Source organism: Miscanthus floridulus, chromosome 5 (assembly GCF_019320115.1).
Source record: "Miscanthus floridulus cultivar M001 chromosome 5, ASM1932011v1, whole genome shotgun sequence".
NCBI classification, from domain to species: Eukaryota; Viridiplantae; Streptophyta; class Magnoliopsida; order Poales; family Poaceae; genus Miscanthus; species Miscanthus floridulus.
In genome coordinates, this window is record NC_089584.1 from 4907395 (window position 1) to 4926599 (window position 19205).

The following is a 19205-nucleotide window of genomic DNA, read 5'->3' on the forward strand; positions in this document are numbered from 1 at the left end:
ATCATAAACGTTAGTACTTTCCATACAAATTTGATCAAACTTAAAATTATTTTATCCCTCGAAAAAATCTACAAGAATTGTATTATTTTTGGGGCGGAGGGGCATGCTCTTATAGATATCTTTAGCCAAATTAAAGCGTCAGTTTGCAGACCGTTTTGATGCCGTAATGGGTATATTATTCTCGATAGGAAGAAGTATAGCATTGTAGGAGAAAAGAAAATATCTAGTTGGAAGCACCAAGTTGGAATATGTGTAGAAAATTAAAAGAAAATTGTCACATCAGGTGAGAATATATTCTGCGGCTACGCAAAACTTGTATGATCGAGAGGTGGTTTTGAGTTGTATATTGAGTTTGGAATTCAAAGCTGCTTAAAGCAAGGGTTTAGGTCATTTTTTTATTCTTTCCTTTTTGCGATGATTCTTTTCTTCTATAAAGAATGTGTGTATTGGTTTGTTATTATTAACACAGCTTTATTCGTTTAAAAAGTGTAGAACTTTAGACGAAAAAATATACATTTACTAACGTGTAAATTGGGGAAAACACAGAAAACGAAGGATGAATATAAGCTCCTGTAAAATTTGTCTTCACCGCTGCACTTCGTCAATTTCATAGTGACAGAAGAAAAAAAAAGCAAGTTTAATCATGAAATATTTACTGTTCAAATAGCTGCTTCTTTTGCTGAATTTTGAACTCCTACACATGTATGTTTGCAAAATTAAATTCAGGCCACACTGGCGGTTTAATTATTCATATGTTTTCACGCGGCATCTGGCCGTTGTTTGTAACGGGAAGAATCGGACCCATGCATGCATAACAAACAAGGCATTTGCAAGCAAGCATACAAAGAACATAAATGTCCATCTCATGCCACGTCTCCATCTCCACAATCATCCATCCAAGTGCCGAAGTGAGCCACCCTGTGAATTGTGAATTTGTGATGCATCCCCGCCCAAAGCAACTCATCCCCAGCTCCTCCAAATTTGGCTTCTCAAACACCCCTGCACCTCGCCGTCCACCTCCACCCTGTCCAGCAACCTCCAGCAGCTCTCGCTCATCAGCTAGCGAGTGGCAGCAGCAGTCACAAGTCACAAGTCACAAGAGAGAGGAGAGGGACAAACACCACACGCACTCTCTCTCTCTCTCTCTCTCTCTCTCTCTCTCTCTCTCTCCTCGCTAAATCCCCAATCCTAGTCTTATCATCTTGTCTTGCTGCCTCCCTTGTGCCCCCTGCGCTCGGAGCTCCCACACTCCCGAGGGAAAAAAGAAAGCGAGAAAGCTTCGAGCTTTGCCCCCCGCGCCCCCGCACCCCCCCACCCCCGCTAAAATGTGATGTTGCCATCCATCCGAATCCGATTGCTTCTAGTTTAGTCCCTCACTCCTCTCCTCCTGGGTCAGTGTCCATCCATCCCTGGCCACCACTTCGTCTGCTATCCATGCCCATGCCGCGGCCGCCACCAGCGCCGCTGCCGCCTTCTTCTCCACTCTTTTGACCGTGTTTCTTTTTGTGTTTCTTGTCGTCCTAGTTATGGGCTCCGGCGAGGTGGATGGACGAGCATTGTCGGACGCGGAGCAGCAGTAGCGGCGGCCAAGCAAGCGGGGGATCTGGATCCGAGGCACCACCACCGGGCTCCTCACGACGGCGACGGAGGCGGCGGCGGCGGCGGAGAAGGAGGAGGAGGAGCGCAGCAAGAAGCAGATGAGCAGCAGCGGCGCCGCCACCACCGGCTGCTGCAGCTCCACCAGCAAGTGCAGCAGGACCAAGACCCGCCGCCGGTCCCCCTCTTCCAGCTCCAGCACCTGCAGGCCGCGGAGGCCGTGAGGCAGCGGGGCGGCTTGTCCGCCGAGTATGCCCTTCTCGCGCCCATGGGCGACGCCGGCCAGTCCCACCACCACCACCACCACCACGCCTTCCAACCGCAGCTCCTGTCCTTCGGGGGAGTCGGCCAGCAGCACCACGTGCACCAGTTCACGGCGCAGGCGCCCGCGGCTCCCGCGGCGTCGAACTCCTCGCGGCCGCGAGGAGGAGGCGCGGGCGGCGAGGTCGTGGCCGCGACGTCCGCGTCGCACTCGCGCGTGAGGGGCGGCGCCGGTGGCGGCGGGGAGATCGTGGCGGTGCAGGGAGGGCACATTGTGCGCTCCACGGGGCGCAAGGACCGCCACAGCAAGGTGTGCACGGCGCGCGGGCCGCGGGACCGACGCGTGCGCCTGTCGGCGCACACCGCCATCCAGTTCTACGACGTGCAGGACCGCCTGGGCTACGACCGCCCCAGCAAGGCCGTGGACTGGCTCATCAAGAACGCCAAGGACGCCATCGACAGTCTCGAGACGCTGCCCGCGTGGCAGCCCACGGCCACCGCAGCCAATGCCACCGCGCCGCCGTCCTCCTCCACGCACCCCGACTCCGCCGAGAACTCCGACGACCAGGCGCAGGCCATCACCGTCGCGCACACGGCCTTCGACTTCCCGGGTGCTGGTGGAACCGGCGGCGGCGGCAGCGGCGCGGGCTTCCTTCCGGCGTCGCTCGACTCGGACTCCATCGCGGACACGATCAAGTCTTTCTTTCCCATGGCTGGCACGGGAGGCGGCGAGGCGTCTTCGTCCACGGCTGCGGCGCAGTCGTCCGCCATGGGCTTCCAAAGCTACACGCCTGACCTCCTGTCGCGCACCGGCAGCCACAGCCAGGAGCTCCGGCTGTCCCTGCAGTCCCTCCCAGACCCCATGTTCCACCACCAGCACCAGGACCGGTCGCAACAAGGCCACGGCGGCAATGGCTCCGCGCAGCAGGCGCTCTTCCCCGGCGCCGCCAGCTACTCGTTCGGCGGCGGCGGCGGCGCCATGTGGACCGAGCAGGCGCAGAGCCAACGCATGGTGCCGTGGAACGTGCCCGACCCAGGAGGCGGGAGCACTGGCGGCTACCTGTTCAACGTGTCGCAGCAGGCGGCGCACATGCAGGCGGCGCTTGGCGGCCAGAGCCAGTTCTTCTTCCAGAGGGGACCCCTTCAGTCCAGTAACCAGCCCTCCGAGCGAGGATGGCCGGAGACCGTCGAAGCCGACAACCCGATGCAGCAGCAGCATGGTGGCGGGCTAAGCTCCACCGTGTCGACCATCGGGTTCGCGCCCGGCATCGGCTTCTCCGGGATCCGCATCCCTACCAGGATACAGGGCGACGAGGAGCACAACGGCGGCAGCGGCAATGGCGACAAGCCGCCGCCGTCTGTGTCCTCGGCTTCTCACCACTGACAGCAGCAGTGGAGCACAGATTACTCCGCCCACCACCAACCACCATGAGCATTGAGCAATACACCATGTATCAGTATCAGTAACATCACCGTCAGCTCCTCAACATGCACCCTTGTGAGAATTCTCTCGTAAACTCGTAATTCTTCGTTCTAGCATTTTATTCCCACTACAGGACTGCTGTTTCTTGGACTGAAATTTCTGATGCAATTTTCTATCCCCATTTCAGGTAGTTATAATTTGCTGCTTCTTCCTATGGTGATTGCAACAAGGAGGAGCAAGGTTGGGAGCTAAACACTCTTTTGGCTGGTTGGTCGGTCGGTCGGTCGGTTTTCTAGATCTCTTGCTGCTTGTGTCAATGGTTTTTGCTTCAAGAACTCACTCGGAGCTTCTTCTTAGAAATTAGGCCCGTAAGAATGCAGCACATTGGCTTGATCGATGTGATGGCTTGTTTGCTGCATTACGGTAGGTTTAGTTGATGTTCTACTAGTTGCTGTAGTTCAAGCTTGCTTCTTTTGCACTTGCTCTTGTTTGTGATATGCATGAATGGTTAATGTGCTTCCTCCTGGGGTTCAGGAGCTAAGCAGCAGTGCCAGTAGATGTTGTTGTTAATTAACCTGATAATTAAGCGGATGGGGACAGTAGTCTTTCGTTCTTTAATTTGTTTCCTGTGATTGGCATTTGAAACAGATTGTGCCTGCCTGCATGCCCTAAGATCTCCTCCTAATTTTGTTTAACATTTTAAAATTAGTATACACCTAGGATGGTGCCAGTCTCCTACCTGCTGCAGCCTATCACAATATCTTATCTTGGCTTTGTTCTTGCTGAACCATTCGCCCCGTTCAGAAAAACACTGTTCCGACTAAAAATACTGTTCCGACTGAAAAAAAGAGCCATCGGGGGAATTGTTTGGAACAGCCTATCACAATATTTTATCTTGGCTTTGTTCTTGCTGAACCATTCGCCCCGTTCTGCTGGTATAAAAATATACTATTCATGCTAAAAAACACTGTTCCAGCTGAAATATTGTGAGAGAAAAATACTGTTCCGACTGAAAAAAGAGCTGAACAAGCCGGCTTCCTATTAGCCCATCGGGGGAATTGTTTGGAAGTGAGAATTTAAAGACCTCAAAGGCATCACAAGAGTAGGATTTGTGCACACTTTAAGGCTCCTTTTTTATATTAAGGGAAAAAAAAAAGATACCACAAAGCTTGCAGGAGTAGGTTCATTGCATGGCCTCACGCTAAGCACAGTGTAGTAGCAGCAGCAGCAGCAGTTTTTCCCCACCCTAATCCAGCATGTGATTGGTTTGTTCTCTTGCCCTGCCGCTGCTGCTGTAGCAGGGCTGCAGGAGGACGCAGCGACAGCTGCTGCAGCTCAGCTTTCCTGTGCCATCCATGATCTACTCCATCCATCTATCACTGGGCACGGCAAGAATGACACAAGGGAAAAGGTTTTGCTGCGTGTCATTAGCGCAGTACATGCGGCCACCGGCGGCACAGTACATTGCCCCCGGCTTTTACCTCAGGCCCGTAGCCTGCCTGCCTGAAACGGGCAATGCCTGTCTGGCTGATGCCAGGAGGAGGGAGTCGAGATGCAGTGCAGTGGGGGGCCATCCCGGCAAGGCAACCCGCCAGCCATGGCCATGCATAAGGGGGTGTTTGGTTCACCTAGCCGCACCTAAATTTAGTAGCTTTAGTTTTTTAGTAACTTTTTTACCAAATATTTTGACTAAATATGACTAAATGGTATTTAGCCAACTAGTAACCCAAAACTTAATAAAAGGGACTAAAAGCCCACCTAGACAGGTGGTGCTCCTCATAACTGTACTGTCCCGCAGGCGTCGCAGATGAAGGCCAGGTCCTGCCCGGCCGCGCCGTCGAGGAGCCGGCGGAGCTGGCCGGTCTCGTTGAGCTGTCGTACCTCGTCCGCGCCGCCGATGAACAGCTGCGGGAGTGCGAAGGCGCGTCCCCGCGCGGCCAGCAGCGCCTGGAGCTCCCGGCGGAGCACGGCGTCCATGGACACGCCCCGCTCGTCCACGGCGACGCGGAACCCGCGCAGGATGGCGTGCACCGCGGTGCAGTCAGCGAACGTGCGCCGCACCGCGCGCAGCGACGTCGTGTACAGCACCACCGCCTGCTGCCGCTGTGCACGTGGCTCATCCGCGAGCTGCCGCCGCCGCCGTCACCTGGTCGCCGACGCCGCCGGCCGGTGCCCCTGGTGGTGGTGGTACGTCAGCGACCGAGTCAGCTGGAACTGCTTCTTGCTGCCGCCTCCGGCCGCGCCGCCGCCACAATCCTCCATCTCACGCGCCGCCGCCGCCGCCGCCAGGTTCTTTGGCTACGGCGGTTACCGGGAGGCAAAGAAAGGGGGAGGAAGACGAAGAGGATCTCGCTGGAACTCATCTTGACCGGATCTCGCTGGAGCTCACCAGCAGGCAGGCACTTCTTCCTCCCCTTCTCCGTCGGCCAGTTCTCCTTCCTCCCCTTCTTCGCCGGCCGATGCTCCTTCCTCTCCTTCCCCGCCGGCCAAATGCTAGGGGCAGGAGCTTAGGGGCGTTTTGGGCATCCTAAACATGCACATGTCAAGTTTAGTCACAATTAGTCCACCAAACCAAACGCTGCCTGACTAAAATTTAGGAGGTAGTTTAGCTGACTAAATTTAGGAGCTGGGAACCAAACAGGCTCTAGTTCCACCTCCTCAGCCCGGCCTCTCTTATTGGCTTCCACATGGAGTCATGGACTATTGGACTACTCCCTTTGTCTGCCCTGCCCTGTCGCTGTTTTAACTTTTAACTAGGGTGCTAGCTGGTAGTTTTGCTGTGGGGATGATGGGTGATGATGAGAGGCACGTCATATAGTTCTTGGAGGAGCCCGGGGCGGGCCCTTCATTCATCTCCTCTAGGAGTCGGCCGCCATAGATGAGGAGGGGCTTTGCTTGCATGCTTGCGGCATGGAATGAGCAACCAACACTTTATACACCCCATGCTATTCACAACACTGATGAGAGCGCAAGTGGTTATCACAAAGTAAATAGTAGTATTTTACAGGCTTTATTAGCCTGGCCCGGCAGCTACGTACATTTTGTTCCACTGTAGAGAATACATAGTACTGTACTATATATAAAGACTCATTTTTTCACTTATATATAGTGCTACGCCATACTACAAGTTAATGATAAGATTATGTATCACTGTGTAAATCAATCAAATGTCTCTCATTGTGTTTAGACCAATATATGCGAGTATCCCCAACTGGATTTCTAGACGCACTGATTTTTTTTCTCTATTTGCTATCTTCTATTGCTTTTATTGTCAACCGATCCTTATATACGGGAGTACCCCAACCTGGTTTCTGAACACACGATGTTCCTTTTCTCTAGTATTGCTTGGTTTGCTAGTTGAAGCATATATATGTGAGTATCCATTCCCCTTTGGGTATCGCTACTATTTTTTATTCTGTGGCCTTTATTTTGATAAGTAAGGTTGCCATTCCTAAAAGTTTTAGGAGCTAAAATCTGGATAGAATTTGTCTAAAGAACCAAACACCTACTCCTAAAAGCTTCTAAAAACTTTAGGAGAGGCCAAAAACTTTAGGAGCTCCACCCCTCCTAAAAGATCCTAAAGTCCATCCTGGACCCCCACTACCCCTCCTTGGTTACCCTGTCGGCCTGTCCCCTCTCTCTCTTCTAGAGGAGGGCTGCATGGTCTATTTGCTAGTGCATTTATTGCTTTTAGTCAGTTTTAGAAAATAGAACCAAACACTCTTTTAGGAGGTTTTAGCAGCCTCATAAAAAACTCCTAAAACTTTTAGCTCCTAAAAATTTTAGGAGCTTGGAACCAAACAGGGCCTACGTCATTGGTGGAAAAAGAATCGATAGGATTTTGTGCATAGTGTAGCGACAACGGCGACTAGGATTTGTATTCTCTTTATATTACATGAAAACCTATTTTTTTCCTTCCCAACCCGCTACCGATAAAAAGTGTTATGATTCAGGGAAACGAGATAAGATGGTATTCACAATCTAAAGAATATATATATATATATAACTACTGCTCTGTAGCTGGCTACAAAATAACTTATTCTGTAGACACTTTGAGTTATGATAATTACTATGTTAATTTACGAGATTATAGTAACTCCTTACTAAGTGATTTTCTACGACGTTATGATGAATATCCCTATGTGTTATAGCAACCTAACTATCGTAAACACGTATTGATATTATCGTAAATTAGTATATAAAATTATCATAAATGGAGGTGGCTATAGAATAACTTATTTCGTAGTTGGCTACTGAATATACTATCTCTCTCTTTATATATAACTACTACCCTGTAGCTGGCTACAAAATAACTAATTTCGTAGCCACTTTGAGTTACGATAATTACTATGTTAATTTACGATATTATAGTAACTCCATACTAAGTGGTTTACTATAACATTATGGTAAATATCTCCATGTGTTTCTATCGTAAATATGTATTGACAATTTGACATTATCGTAAATTAGTATATAAAATTATCTTAAATGGAGGTGGCTACGGAATAACTTATTTTGTAACTGGCTACTGAATATACTCTCCCTATATGAGAGAGAGAGAGTATATTATATATATATATATATATATATATATATATATATATATATATATATATATATATATATATATATATATATATATATATATATAGAGAGAGAGAGAGAGAGAGAGAGAGAGAGAGAGAGTGAGAGTATATTCGGTAGCCAGCTACAGAATAAGTTATTCTGTAGCCACCTCTATTTACGATAATTTTATATACTAATTTACGATAATGTCAATACATATTTACGATAGTTGGGGTACTATAACACATAGGGATATTTACCATAGCGCTATAGTAAACCACTTAGTAAGGAGTTACTATAATCTCGTAAATTAACATAGTAATTATCGTAACTCAAAGTGGCTATAGAATAAGTTATTTTGTAGCCAGTTACAGGGTAGTATATATATATATATATATATATATATATATATATATATATATATATATATATATATATATATATAATGCACCTGGGTGCATTCTATGAAGCGAGTGCACCCGACACGCGAGTGCGACGAGTGGCTATCGCGAGGTAACCAACTACGTGATGCCACCTAACTGCTCAACCCACCCACTATGAAGCATGCATATAGGGAATCTTTTGTTGATTCGAAACGAAAAAAAAAATACGATATCTTCTAAACCATATATCCGATTTTAGTTCTGTTTAAAGTAGGTTGTTGAAAAAAATATGCTTAACAAAACGAGATTCATGAAGTCTGTATTTGATGAAGTTTTTTTTTTCAAATACGTAATTGCAATATGTTGTACTATGAGTTGCAAGCACTTCTACAACACAATTGCAACTTGGCTGTAGCATATTTAGCACTGGTTGCAATGAAGGCTGTATTTGATGAAGTTTTATTTTTCAAATATGTAATTGCAATATGTTGTAGTATGAGTTGCAAGCACTTCTACAACACAATTGTAACTTGGTTGTAGCGTATTTAGCACTGGTTGCAATGAAGGCTGTATTTGATGAAGTTGTTTTTTCAAATACGTAATTGCAATATGTTGTACTATGAGTTGCAAGCACTTCTATAACACAATTGCAACTTGGATGTAGCGTATTTAACACTGGTTGCAATGAAGGCTGTATTTGATGAAGTTTTTTTTAAATACAGTTGCTACTCAGATATGATTGCAACTCAGAATTTCAACTTGGCGTGGTTATAGTGACCAGATGCATATAATACACAGAGTTATAACTAGTTGCAACTAGGTGGTAGACAAAGTTGCAATCGGTAGTACACTGATATGCAACTCGTTTAAAGGATAAAAAATATATTCATATTGGATCTAGTTTTGCTCAGAATATTTTATTGAGTCGGATGCAACAAACGGTTTGTCACTCGGGGTTACGGTTTAGGAGAAAATTTGTTTCAAAGATTCGAACCAACAAAAAATTCCATACATGCATGTATTCGCTTGGGCGCGCTGGTTGCTCCAAGTTAGTGCGCCCGCCGGCCTGGGTGCATTCTATATACAGGATATACCCAGGTGTATTATAGTAAAACTGTGTGTGTATATATATATATATATATATATATATATATATATATATATATATATATATATATATATATATATATATATATATATAGAGAGAGAGAGAGAGAGAGAGAGAGAGAGAGAGTATTCAGTAGCCAGCTATAAAATAAGTTATTCTGTAGCCACCTCCATTTACGATAATTTTATATACTAATTTACGATAATGTCAATACATATTTACGATAGTTGGGTTACTATAACACATGAAGATATTTACTATAACGTTATAGTAAACCACTTAGTAAGGAGTTACTATAATCTCATAAATTAACATAGTAATTATCGTAACTCAAAGTGGCTGCAGAATAAATTATTTTTGTAGCAGTTACAGGGTATATATATATATATATATATATATATATATATATATATATATATATATATATATATATATATATATATATATATATATATATATATATAGTAAACCACTTAGTAAGGAGTTACTATAATCTCATAAATTAACATAGTAATTATCGTAACTCAAAGTGGCTGCAGAATAAATTATTTTTGTAGCAGTTACAGGGTATATATATATATATATATATATATATATATATATATATATATATATATATATACCCTGTAACTGCTACAAAAATAATTTATTTAGGATATTCAAAGTGTATGTAACTACTACCCTGTAATTTCAAATTTATTTAGAACTACTACCCTGTAACGGGGATGATGGGTGATGATGAGAGGCACGTCATATAGTTCTTGGAGGAGCCCGGGGCGGGCCCTTCATTCATCTCCTCTAGGAGTCGGCCGCCATAGATGAGGAGGGGCTTTGCTTGCATGCTTGCGGCATGGAATGAGCAACCAACACTTTATACACCCCATGCTATTCACAACACTGATGAGAGCGCAAGTGGTTATCACAAAGTAAATAGTAGTATTTTACAGGCTTTATTAGCCTGGCCCGGCAGCTACGTACATTTTGTTCCACTGTAGAGAATACATAGTGCTGTACTATATATAAAGACTCATTTTTTCACTTATATATAGTGCTACGCCATACTACAAGTTAATGATAAGATTATGTATCACTGTGTAAATCAATCAAATGTCTCTCATTGTGTTTAGACCAATATATGCGAGTATCCCCAACTGGATTTCTAGACGCACTGATTTTTTTTCTCTACTTGCTAATCTTCTATTGCTTTTATTGTCAACCGATCCTTATATACGGGAGTACCCCAACCTGGTTTCTGAACACACGATGTTCCTTTTCTCTAGTATTGCTTGGTTTGCTAGTTGAAGCATATATATGTGAGTATCCATTCCCCTTTGGGTATCGCTACTATTTTTTATTCTGTGGCCTTTATTTTGATAAGTAAGGTTGCCATTCCTAAAAGTTTTAGGAGCTAAAATCTGAATAGAATTTGTCTAAAGAACCAAACATCTACTCCTAAAAGCTTCTAAAAACTTTAGGAGAGGCCAAAAACTTTAGGAGCTCCACCCCCTCCTAAAAGCTCCTAAAGTCCATCCTGGACCCCCACTACCCCTCCTTGGTTACCCTGTCGGCCTGTCCCCTCTCTCTCTTCTAGAGGAGGGCTGCATGGTCTATTTGCTAATGCATTTATTGCTTTTAGTCAGTTTTAGAAAATAGAACCAAACACTCTTTTAGGAGGTTTTAGCAGCCTCATAAAAAACTCCTAAAACTTTTAGCTCCTAAAAATTTTAGGAGCTTGGAACCAAACAGGGCCTACGCCATTGGTGGAAAAAGAATCGATAGGATTTTGTGCATAGTGTAGCGACAACGGCGGCTAGGATTTGTATTCTCTTTATATTACATGAAAACCTATTTTTTTCCTTCCCAACCCGCTACCGATAAAAAGTGTTATGATTCAGGGAAACGAGATAAGATGGTATTCACAATCTAAAGAATATATATATAATATGGTATTCACAATCTAAAGAATATATATATATATAACTACTGCTCTGTAGCTGGCTACAAAATAACTTATTTGTAGACACTTTGAGTTATGATAATTACTATGTTAATTTACGAGATTATAGTAACTCCTTACTAAGTGGTTTTCTATGACGTTATGATGAATATCCCTATGTGTTATAGCAACCCAACTATCGTAAACACGTATTGATATTATCGTAAATTAGTATATAAAATTATCATAAATGGAGGTGGCTATAGAATAACTTATTTCGTAGTTGGCTATTGAATATACTATCTCTCTCTTTATATATAACTACTACCCTGTAGCTGGCTACAAAATAACTAATTTCGTAGCCACTTTGAGTTACGATAATTACTATGTTAATTTACGAGATTATAGTAACTCCATACTAAGTGGTTTACTATAACATTATGGTAAATATCTCCATGTGTTTCTATCGTAAATATGTATTGACAATTTGACATTATCGTAAATTAGTATATAAAATTATCTTAAATGGAGGTGGCTACGGAATAACTTATTTTGTAACTGGCTACTGAATATACTCTCCCTATATGAGAGAGAGTATATTATATATATATATATATATATATATATATATATATATATAGGACGAGGCTAAAATGCACCTGGGTGCATTCTATGAAGCGAGTGCACCCGACACGCGAGTGCGACGAGTGGCTATCGCGAGGTAACCAACTACGTGATGCCACCTAACTGCTCAACCCACCCACTATGAAGCATGCATATAGGGAATCTTTTATTGATTCGAAACGAAAAAAATATGATATCTTCTAAACCATATATCCGATTTTAGTTCTGTTTAAAGTAGGTTGTTGAAAAAAATATGCTTAACAAAACGAGATTCATGAAGTCTGTATTTGATGAAGTTTTTTTTTCAAATACGTAATTGCAATATGTTGTACTATGAGTTGCAAGCACTTCTACAACACAATTGCAACTTGGCTGTAGCGTATTTAGCACTGGTTGCAATGAAGGCTGTATTTGATGAAGTTTTATTTTTCAAATATGTAATTGCAATATGTTGTACTATGAGTTGCAAGCACTTCTACAACACAATTGTAACTTGGTTGTAGCGTATTTAGCACTGGTTGCAATGAAGGCTGTATTTGATGAAGTTGTTTTTTCAAATACGTAATTGCAATATGTTGTACTATGAGTTGCAAGCACTTCTATAACACAATTGCAACTTGGATGTAGCGTATTTAACACCGGTTGCAATGAAGGTTGTATTTGATGAAGTTTTTTTTCAAATACAGTTGCTACTCAGATATGATTGCAACTCAGAATTTCAACTTGGCGTGATTATAGTGACCAGATGCATATAATACACAGAGTTATAACTAGTTGCAACTAGGTGGTAGACAGAGTTGCAATCGGTAGTACACTGACATGCAACTCGTTTAAAGGATAAAAAATATATTCATATTGGATCTAGTTTTGCTCAGAATATTTTATTGAGTCGGATGCAACAAACGGTTTGTCACTCGGGGTTACGGTTTAGGAGAAAATTTGTTTCAAAGATTCGAACCAACAAAAAATTCCATACATGCATGTATTCGCTTGGGCGCGCTGGTTGCTCCAAGATAGTGCGCCCGCCGACCTGGGTGCATTCTATATACAGGATATACCCAGGTGTATTATAGTAAAACAGTGTGTGTGTATATATATATATATATATATATATATATATATATATATATATATATATATATATATATATATATATATATATATATAGAGAGAGAGAGAGAGAGAGAGAGAGAGAGAGAGAGAGAGTATTCAGTAGCCAGCTACAAAATAAGTTATTCTGTAGCCACCTCCATTTATGATAATTTTATATACTAATTTACGATAATGTCAATACATATTTACGATAGTTGGGTTACTATAACACATGGAGATATTTACTATAACGTTATAGTAAACCACTTAGTAAGGAGTTACTATAATCTCATAAATTAACATAGTAATTATCGTAACTCAAAGTGACTGCAGAATAAATTATTTTTGTAGCAGTTACAGGGTAGTAGTGTTATATATATATATATATATATATAGAACTACTATCCTATAGCTGGCTGCAGAATAACTTATTCTGTAGCCACTTTGAGTTACGATAATTACTATGTTAATTTACGAGATTTACAGTAACTCCTTACTAAGTGGTTTACTATAACGTTATGGTAAATATTCCCATGTGTTATAGTAACCCAACTATCGTAAATATGTATTGACATTATGGTAAATTAGTATATAAAATTATGGTAAATAGAGGTGGCTACAGAATAACTTATTTTGTAGCCGGCTGCTGACTATTTTGTAGCTGGCCATAGAATAACTTATTCTGTAGCCACTTTGAGTTACGATAATTACTATGTTAATTTACGAGATTTACAGTAACTCCTTACTAAGTGGTTTACTATAACGTTATGGTAAATATTCCCATGTGTTATAGTAACCCAACTATCGTAAATATGTATTGACATTATGGTAAATTAGTATATAAAATTATGGTAAATAGAGGTGGCTACAGAATAACTTATTTTGTAGCCGGCTGCTGAATAGTCTCTCCCTATATATATATATATATATATATATATATATATATATATATATATATATAGGGAGAGGCTATTCAGTAGCCGGCTACAAAATAAGTTATTCTGTAGCCACCTCCATTTACGATAATTTTATACACTAATTTACGATAATGTCAATACATATTTACGATAGTTGGGTTACTATAACACATGGGGATATTTACCATAATGTTATAGTAAACCACTTAGTAAATTAACATAGTAATTATCGTAACTCAAAGTGGCTACAGAATAAGTTATTTTGTAGCCAGCTACAGGATAGTAGTTCTATATATATATATATATATATATATATATATATATAGGGAGAGGCTATTCAGTAGCCGGCTATAAAATAAGTTATTCTGTAGCCACCTCCATTTACTATAATTTTATATACTAATTTACCATAATATAAATACATATTTACGATAGTTGGGTTACTATAACACATGGGGATATTTACCATAACGTTATATTAAACCACTTAGTAAGGAGTTACTATAATCTCGTAAAATAACATAGTAATTATCGTAACTCAAAGTGGCTACAGAATAAGTTATTCTGTAGCCAGCTACAGGATAGTAGTTCTATATATATATATATATATATATATATATATATATATATATATATATATATAGGGAGAGGCTATTCAGTAGCCAGCTACAGAATAAGTTATTCTATAGCCACCTTCATTTACCATAATTTTATATACTAATTTACGATAATATCAATATATATTTACTATAGTTGGGTTACTATAACACACGGGGATATTTACCATAACGTTGTAGTAAACCACTTAGTAAGGAGTTACTATAATCTCATAAATTAACATAGTAATTATCGTAACTCAAAGTGGCTACAGAATAAGTTATTTTGTAGCCAGCTACAGGATAGTAGTTCTATATATATATTGCTGATTAAATGGGAGAGAGGGATCAAAAGTGTATGTATGTGTGTGCTTATTTATATTTAGGATATTCATTACTTGAAATGAGAAGTTTTCGGTTCAAAATTTGAAATTGGTGAATGCTTTGCGTCCGTTCGATCATTCGTCCACAGAACTGACTACTAAAGTAATAATCATTCTCTCCACAACGGTGGCATGCAAGGCCCCGGCACTAGAATCCACCCTACCAGCCCCCCTCATCTATCAACCCTAGCACACGACTAAAAAAATGCTCTAACTCGCAAAGAGTGTCATTCCATTTTATCCAACTTTATAGACACAAATTTCTTGTTCTCCTTCCTATGTTGTATTGATTTGCTTGTCCAATGGTACATATATATATATATATATGATTAGCTGCAATATCCATTGACTAATATGGATTTCTAAACATATGAATTTCTTGTTCTCATTGTTGGCTGATATTAGTAACAGTGTGGCTCCTTGTGTTATGATATGATTTTGATTCCTAAAGACAGTCCATAATAGCGGCATATTGTTACAATTTCATTACCATCGAGACAAGTGATATAGGCCCATCGTTTCGTTGAAATTTGGCTTATGCTTATGCTGAAATGCTATGAGAGAAAAACATTGTTCGTTCGCTGAAAAGTACTGCTGAAGTAGTGCTGCGGAACAAGGCCATAGATAATCTTCCTCAAACCAGTTAGTTAGCAATGACACAAGTTGTCCATCTAGCCAACCATGTTTCATTCTCACAAAAAAATTAAGGTCAAACTCTCACCCTAGCATGTTTAACATGTCGATGATATATAAAGTACACAAATAGGAAAATTTAAGTAATTAGACTTGATGAGTGCTTGAAAGAAAACGCACGGACTATGTATGTCTTTATTCGCGCACTCAACACCCAATCATCAACATTGGTTTACATGTTTTCTACATCGTGTATGTATAAAATGTGGCATTTTGTAGTAGTATTTGGTAGTATCTAAAATGGAGCTGGTTGAGGACCCCATGTTTGGAGAAATAAGGGAGGTCAAATATAAGAAGTCCTAGTTGAAACGATATATCGAGATCATTAGTGTCATATTTAAAATGAAGCACTACATTTGAGTTAATGAATATTCTTATATTAAAATGCAGGCACACATATATACAGATGGAGTCTATACTCTACAAGTGTGAAACAATCAAACAAAGGCACATATTTTCTTTTGAGAGGATATATGCACCATGTAGCTTAGGTTGTGAAGAACCAGATCCCTCGCGCTTTCCTGAGGAAAAAGAAGGGTTCTGAGGCAAGCCAAAGAAAGCTACTACGTACTACATGTGGTGGTGTGGATCGTGTCCTGTGGTGTACTAGCTGTAGCATCAGCCGGCAGTCCGGCACCCACCACCGCATGCAGGAGTCGGGAAACGGCCATGTAAAGGGATCACATGCGTTTGCACGGCGGCCATGCATGCGGATGCTACCAAAACAAACCTGACGGGAGTCCCCAGCCCGGGGCGGGCCGCCAGGCGGCCGGTGTGCGAGTGCGATGACACGACTGTAGCCGGAAACGACTGTAGCGGACGGACCCCGGGCAACCGACCTGGCACCGGCAGTCAGTACTTCATGGCTATGGGCCGCCGGGGTGTTTGGTTTCCCTCCTGCGCTAAATTTTAGTGCGTGTGATGTTTGAACATTAATTTAGAGTATTAAATGTACATTAATTATAAAACTAATTACACAGATTACGACTAATTTACGAGACAAATCTTCTAAGCCTAATTAGTTCATGATTCGACAATGTGGTGCTACAGTAACATATGCTAATAATGAGTTAATTAGGCTTAATAGATTCATGTGGTAAACTAGGCACGGCTTCTATAATTAGTTTTATGATTAGTATCCGAACAGCCGATCTGACACCGGTGACACTTTTTAAACTTTAGTCCCTGCATACAGGACAGCGATAGCGATGCATCATGCACGCATGGCCAATTGGCCATGGCGCTTGTGGTGTTCGCAGCTGCCGGTGTATCATGGCAACTCCGACACAATGGCTCCGTTCGTTTCACTAGGAAAAACAAGTCGAAACACTGTTTTGATTGATTTGTTGCGAGAAAAAAATAACGTTCCAGCTCAAAAACAACCTGAGAAAAAACGGATGTTAAGAGAAGCGCCGATGGCCGGCAGGCAGGAGCCGGCCGCGTACGTACGGTCTCGCTCGGCTGCAGGCAGCTGCACACGGGAGGAGAGGCCAGAGGCGGGCGGGTCAGGCTCAGCCGCTCAGGCCACCTTCCCATGCACAGGCGCCCGGGCGGGCGATATGATTGATGTGATCCACTGATCCCATCCGCCCTATCGGCGCTGTACCCGGCCGCAGAACGGAACATGGGAAGCACATGGGGGCCGTAAATGCGGCCGCGTACGGCGTCGCCCCGGCCGCCGTCTTCTGCATCCGTCGTGGCCCATCCCGTCCTGCCGTGGCGCGCGCTCTCGCTCGTCGTCCCTCGTCTCTCTGGTGATTGATCCAAAGGCTCTGACGACGCTGACGGATCCGGCGGGCACGTACGTACGACGCCGCGCTGGAGGCGATAAATGGAGATGCCATGGCGTACGTACGTGCAATTGCTGCCTCGTCCGTTGGTTGGTTCGACGGAGACCCTGTAGACGACGTTGCTGATTGCTGCCGTGCGGGCGCGCATCAATGCATGCATGCATCGGCCATGACCGGCCGGTCGCGCACCCTCCGACCGGCCAGCAACGGCGGGCGGGAATCGGCCGGCCGGGATCGCCCGGGGAGTGTGAACTGTGACGGGACGGACGGGTTCGTCGGTTCGCTCATGTGATGGAGGTGCGCGAGACTGCGAGTGGTGTTCATCGATGTGATGAGTGATGACGACCCGTACTGTACGCGAAGGTGGCCATCGATCGATGGCGAGCCGACGCTGATGCTTAGATTTGCCGTGCGTCCAGGGCACACAGCGAAGCAAAAAAAAAAAAACACTCGGTAAAGTCTTTGCGGAGTGTTATACTCGGCAAACGGTACTCGGTGTACACAGTGTCAGCAAATGTTTCTTTGCTGAGTGTTTTCTATCGTGCACCCGGTAAAGATTTTGCCGAATGCTAAAACCGACACTCGGCAATTTTTTTTTTTGAAAAATATAAAAAAGCCTCCCACCCCACACGCGGCTCGGCCACACCGCCGCCCACCCGCGGCTCGCCGCCGCCACCAGGATGCCACCACGCCGCTGCCACCACCACGTCCGCCCTCTCCCACCAGTTCCGGCCTTCGGCTACCGGGATCCGCCCTCTCCCGCTAGGATCCAGCCTCCGGCGCGCACGAGAGAGAGAGCCGCACCGCCCGCGGGAGAGAGCCGCACTGCCCGCCGTCGAGAGAAGTGAGGGAGAGAAGAGCTACAATGGCTCTCACCATCAAGAGAAGTGAGGGAGAGAAGAGAGAGATGCACGAGTGACGGCGCCGAAAGACAGGGTGGAGAGGGAGAGGGAGGGAAGGGGCGGCACCGGGAGAGCGAGGGAAGGGGCGGCGACGCCAGGAGAGGGAGGGGAGGGTGGGAGGGAGGGGGCGGCGGCCGGGAGCTTTTTATAACGTGCCAAGTTTGCTGAGTGTCGGATCGAGGACACTCGGCAAAGATAGCTTTGTCGAGTGTCAGATCACGGCACTCGACAAAATGAAGTTCTTTGTCGAGTGCCACAGATTTATACTCGGCAAAATGAAGTTCTTTGCCGAGTGTTTTTTTTCTCTTTTAGCCGAGTGCAGAACTTTACCGAGTGTTTACACGCTCGGCAAATAGTTTGCCTATTGTTTTTGTGTTAACACTCAGTAAATAGCTTATTTACTAAGTACTTAATAGAATACACTCGGTAAAAAACTTGGCACTCGACAAAATATACAATTTCCGGTAGTGTGAGGAGAGGGGCACGGCGCTGCTGACCGACCTGCTGCAGTAGACGACTACGTACAGCTCTGAGGCTGTTGCACCGCAAACGTTGGGGCTAATCGATCTGGTTAGGCCAGGCAGGGCCTGTCCAGATCGGCCAGCACGACAGCCCTGTCTTACTTGCAGTCCGTATGCCTCAGCCACCAGTGGCCAGTGGCCTCTGGCCTCAAAACGAGAACTGCCCAAGGCACATGCGCGAATAGCACCACCGCAGGCACAGCCATTTCGGGTTATTCATTTCATTCACAGTTTCACACTCACGGATCTTTCTTTTTTACTACTACTAGTCCTACCTCCCGAGCTGGTTACATTTTCAAAAAAAAAAAGATAAAAAACTACAGTATGCTGGTTGCTTTGACTCTTCTTGGCCACAAGGGAATTGCCTCGTGTTGCATGCACTGCCGCCCTTAAAATTTAGTCCATTCTCCTGTC

At 43.7% G+C, this 19205-nt stretch overlaps 1 protein-coding gene and 1 pseudogene across 1 annotated transcript; one reads left to right on the forward strand and one right to left on the reverse strand.

Annotated features, from left to right (window-relative positions):
• The first annotated feature begins 1182 nt into the window (after positions 1 to 1182).
• On the forward strand, positions 1183 to 3912 carry LOC136451391 (transcription factor PCF5-like). Its single transcript, XM_066452096.1, has 3 exons — positions 1183 to 1391; positions 1525 to 3355; positions 3468 to 3912. Exon 2 carries the CDS (start codon positions 1865 to 1867, stop codon positions 3239 to 3241), a length of 1377 nt encoding a protein of 458 aa, XP_066308193.1. The 5' UTR covers positions 1183 to 1391; positions 1525 to 1864; the 3' UTR covers positions 3242 to 3355; positions 3468 to 3912.
• Positions 3913 to 5056: 1144 nt separating this feature from the next.
• LOC136454164 (uncharacterized protein At3g28850-like) lies at positions 5057 to 6395 on the reverse strand (annotated as a pseudogene).
• Positions 6396 to 19205: the final 12810 nt, after the last annotated feature.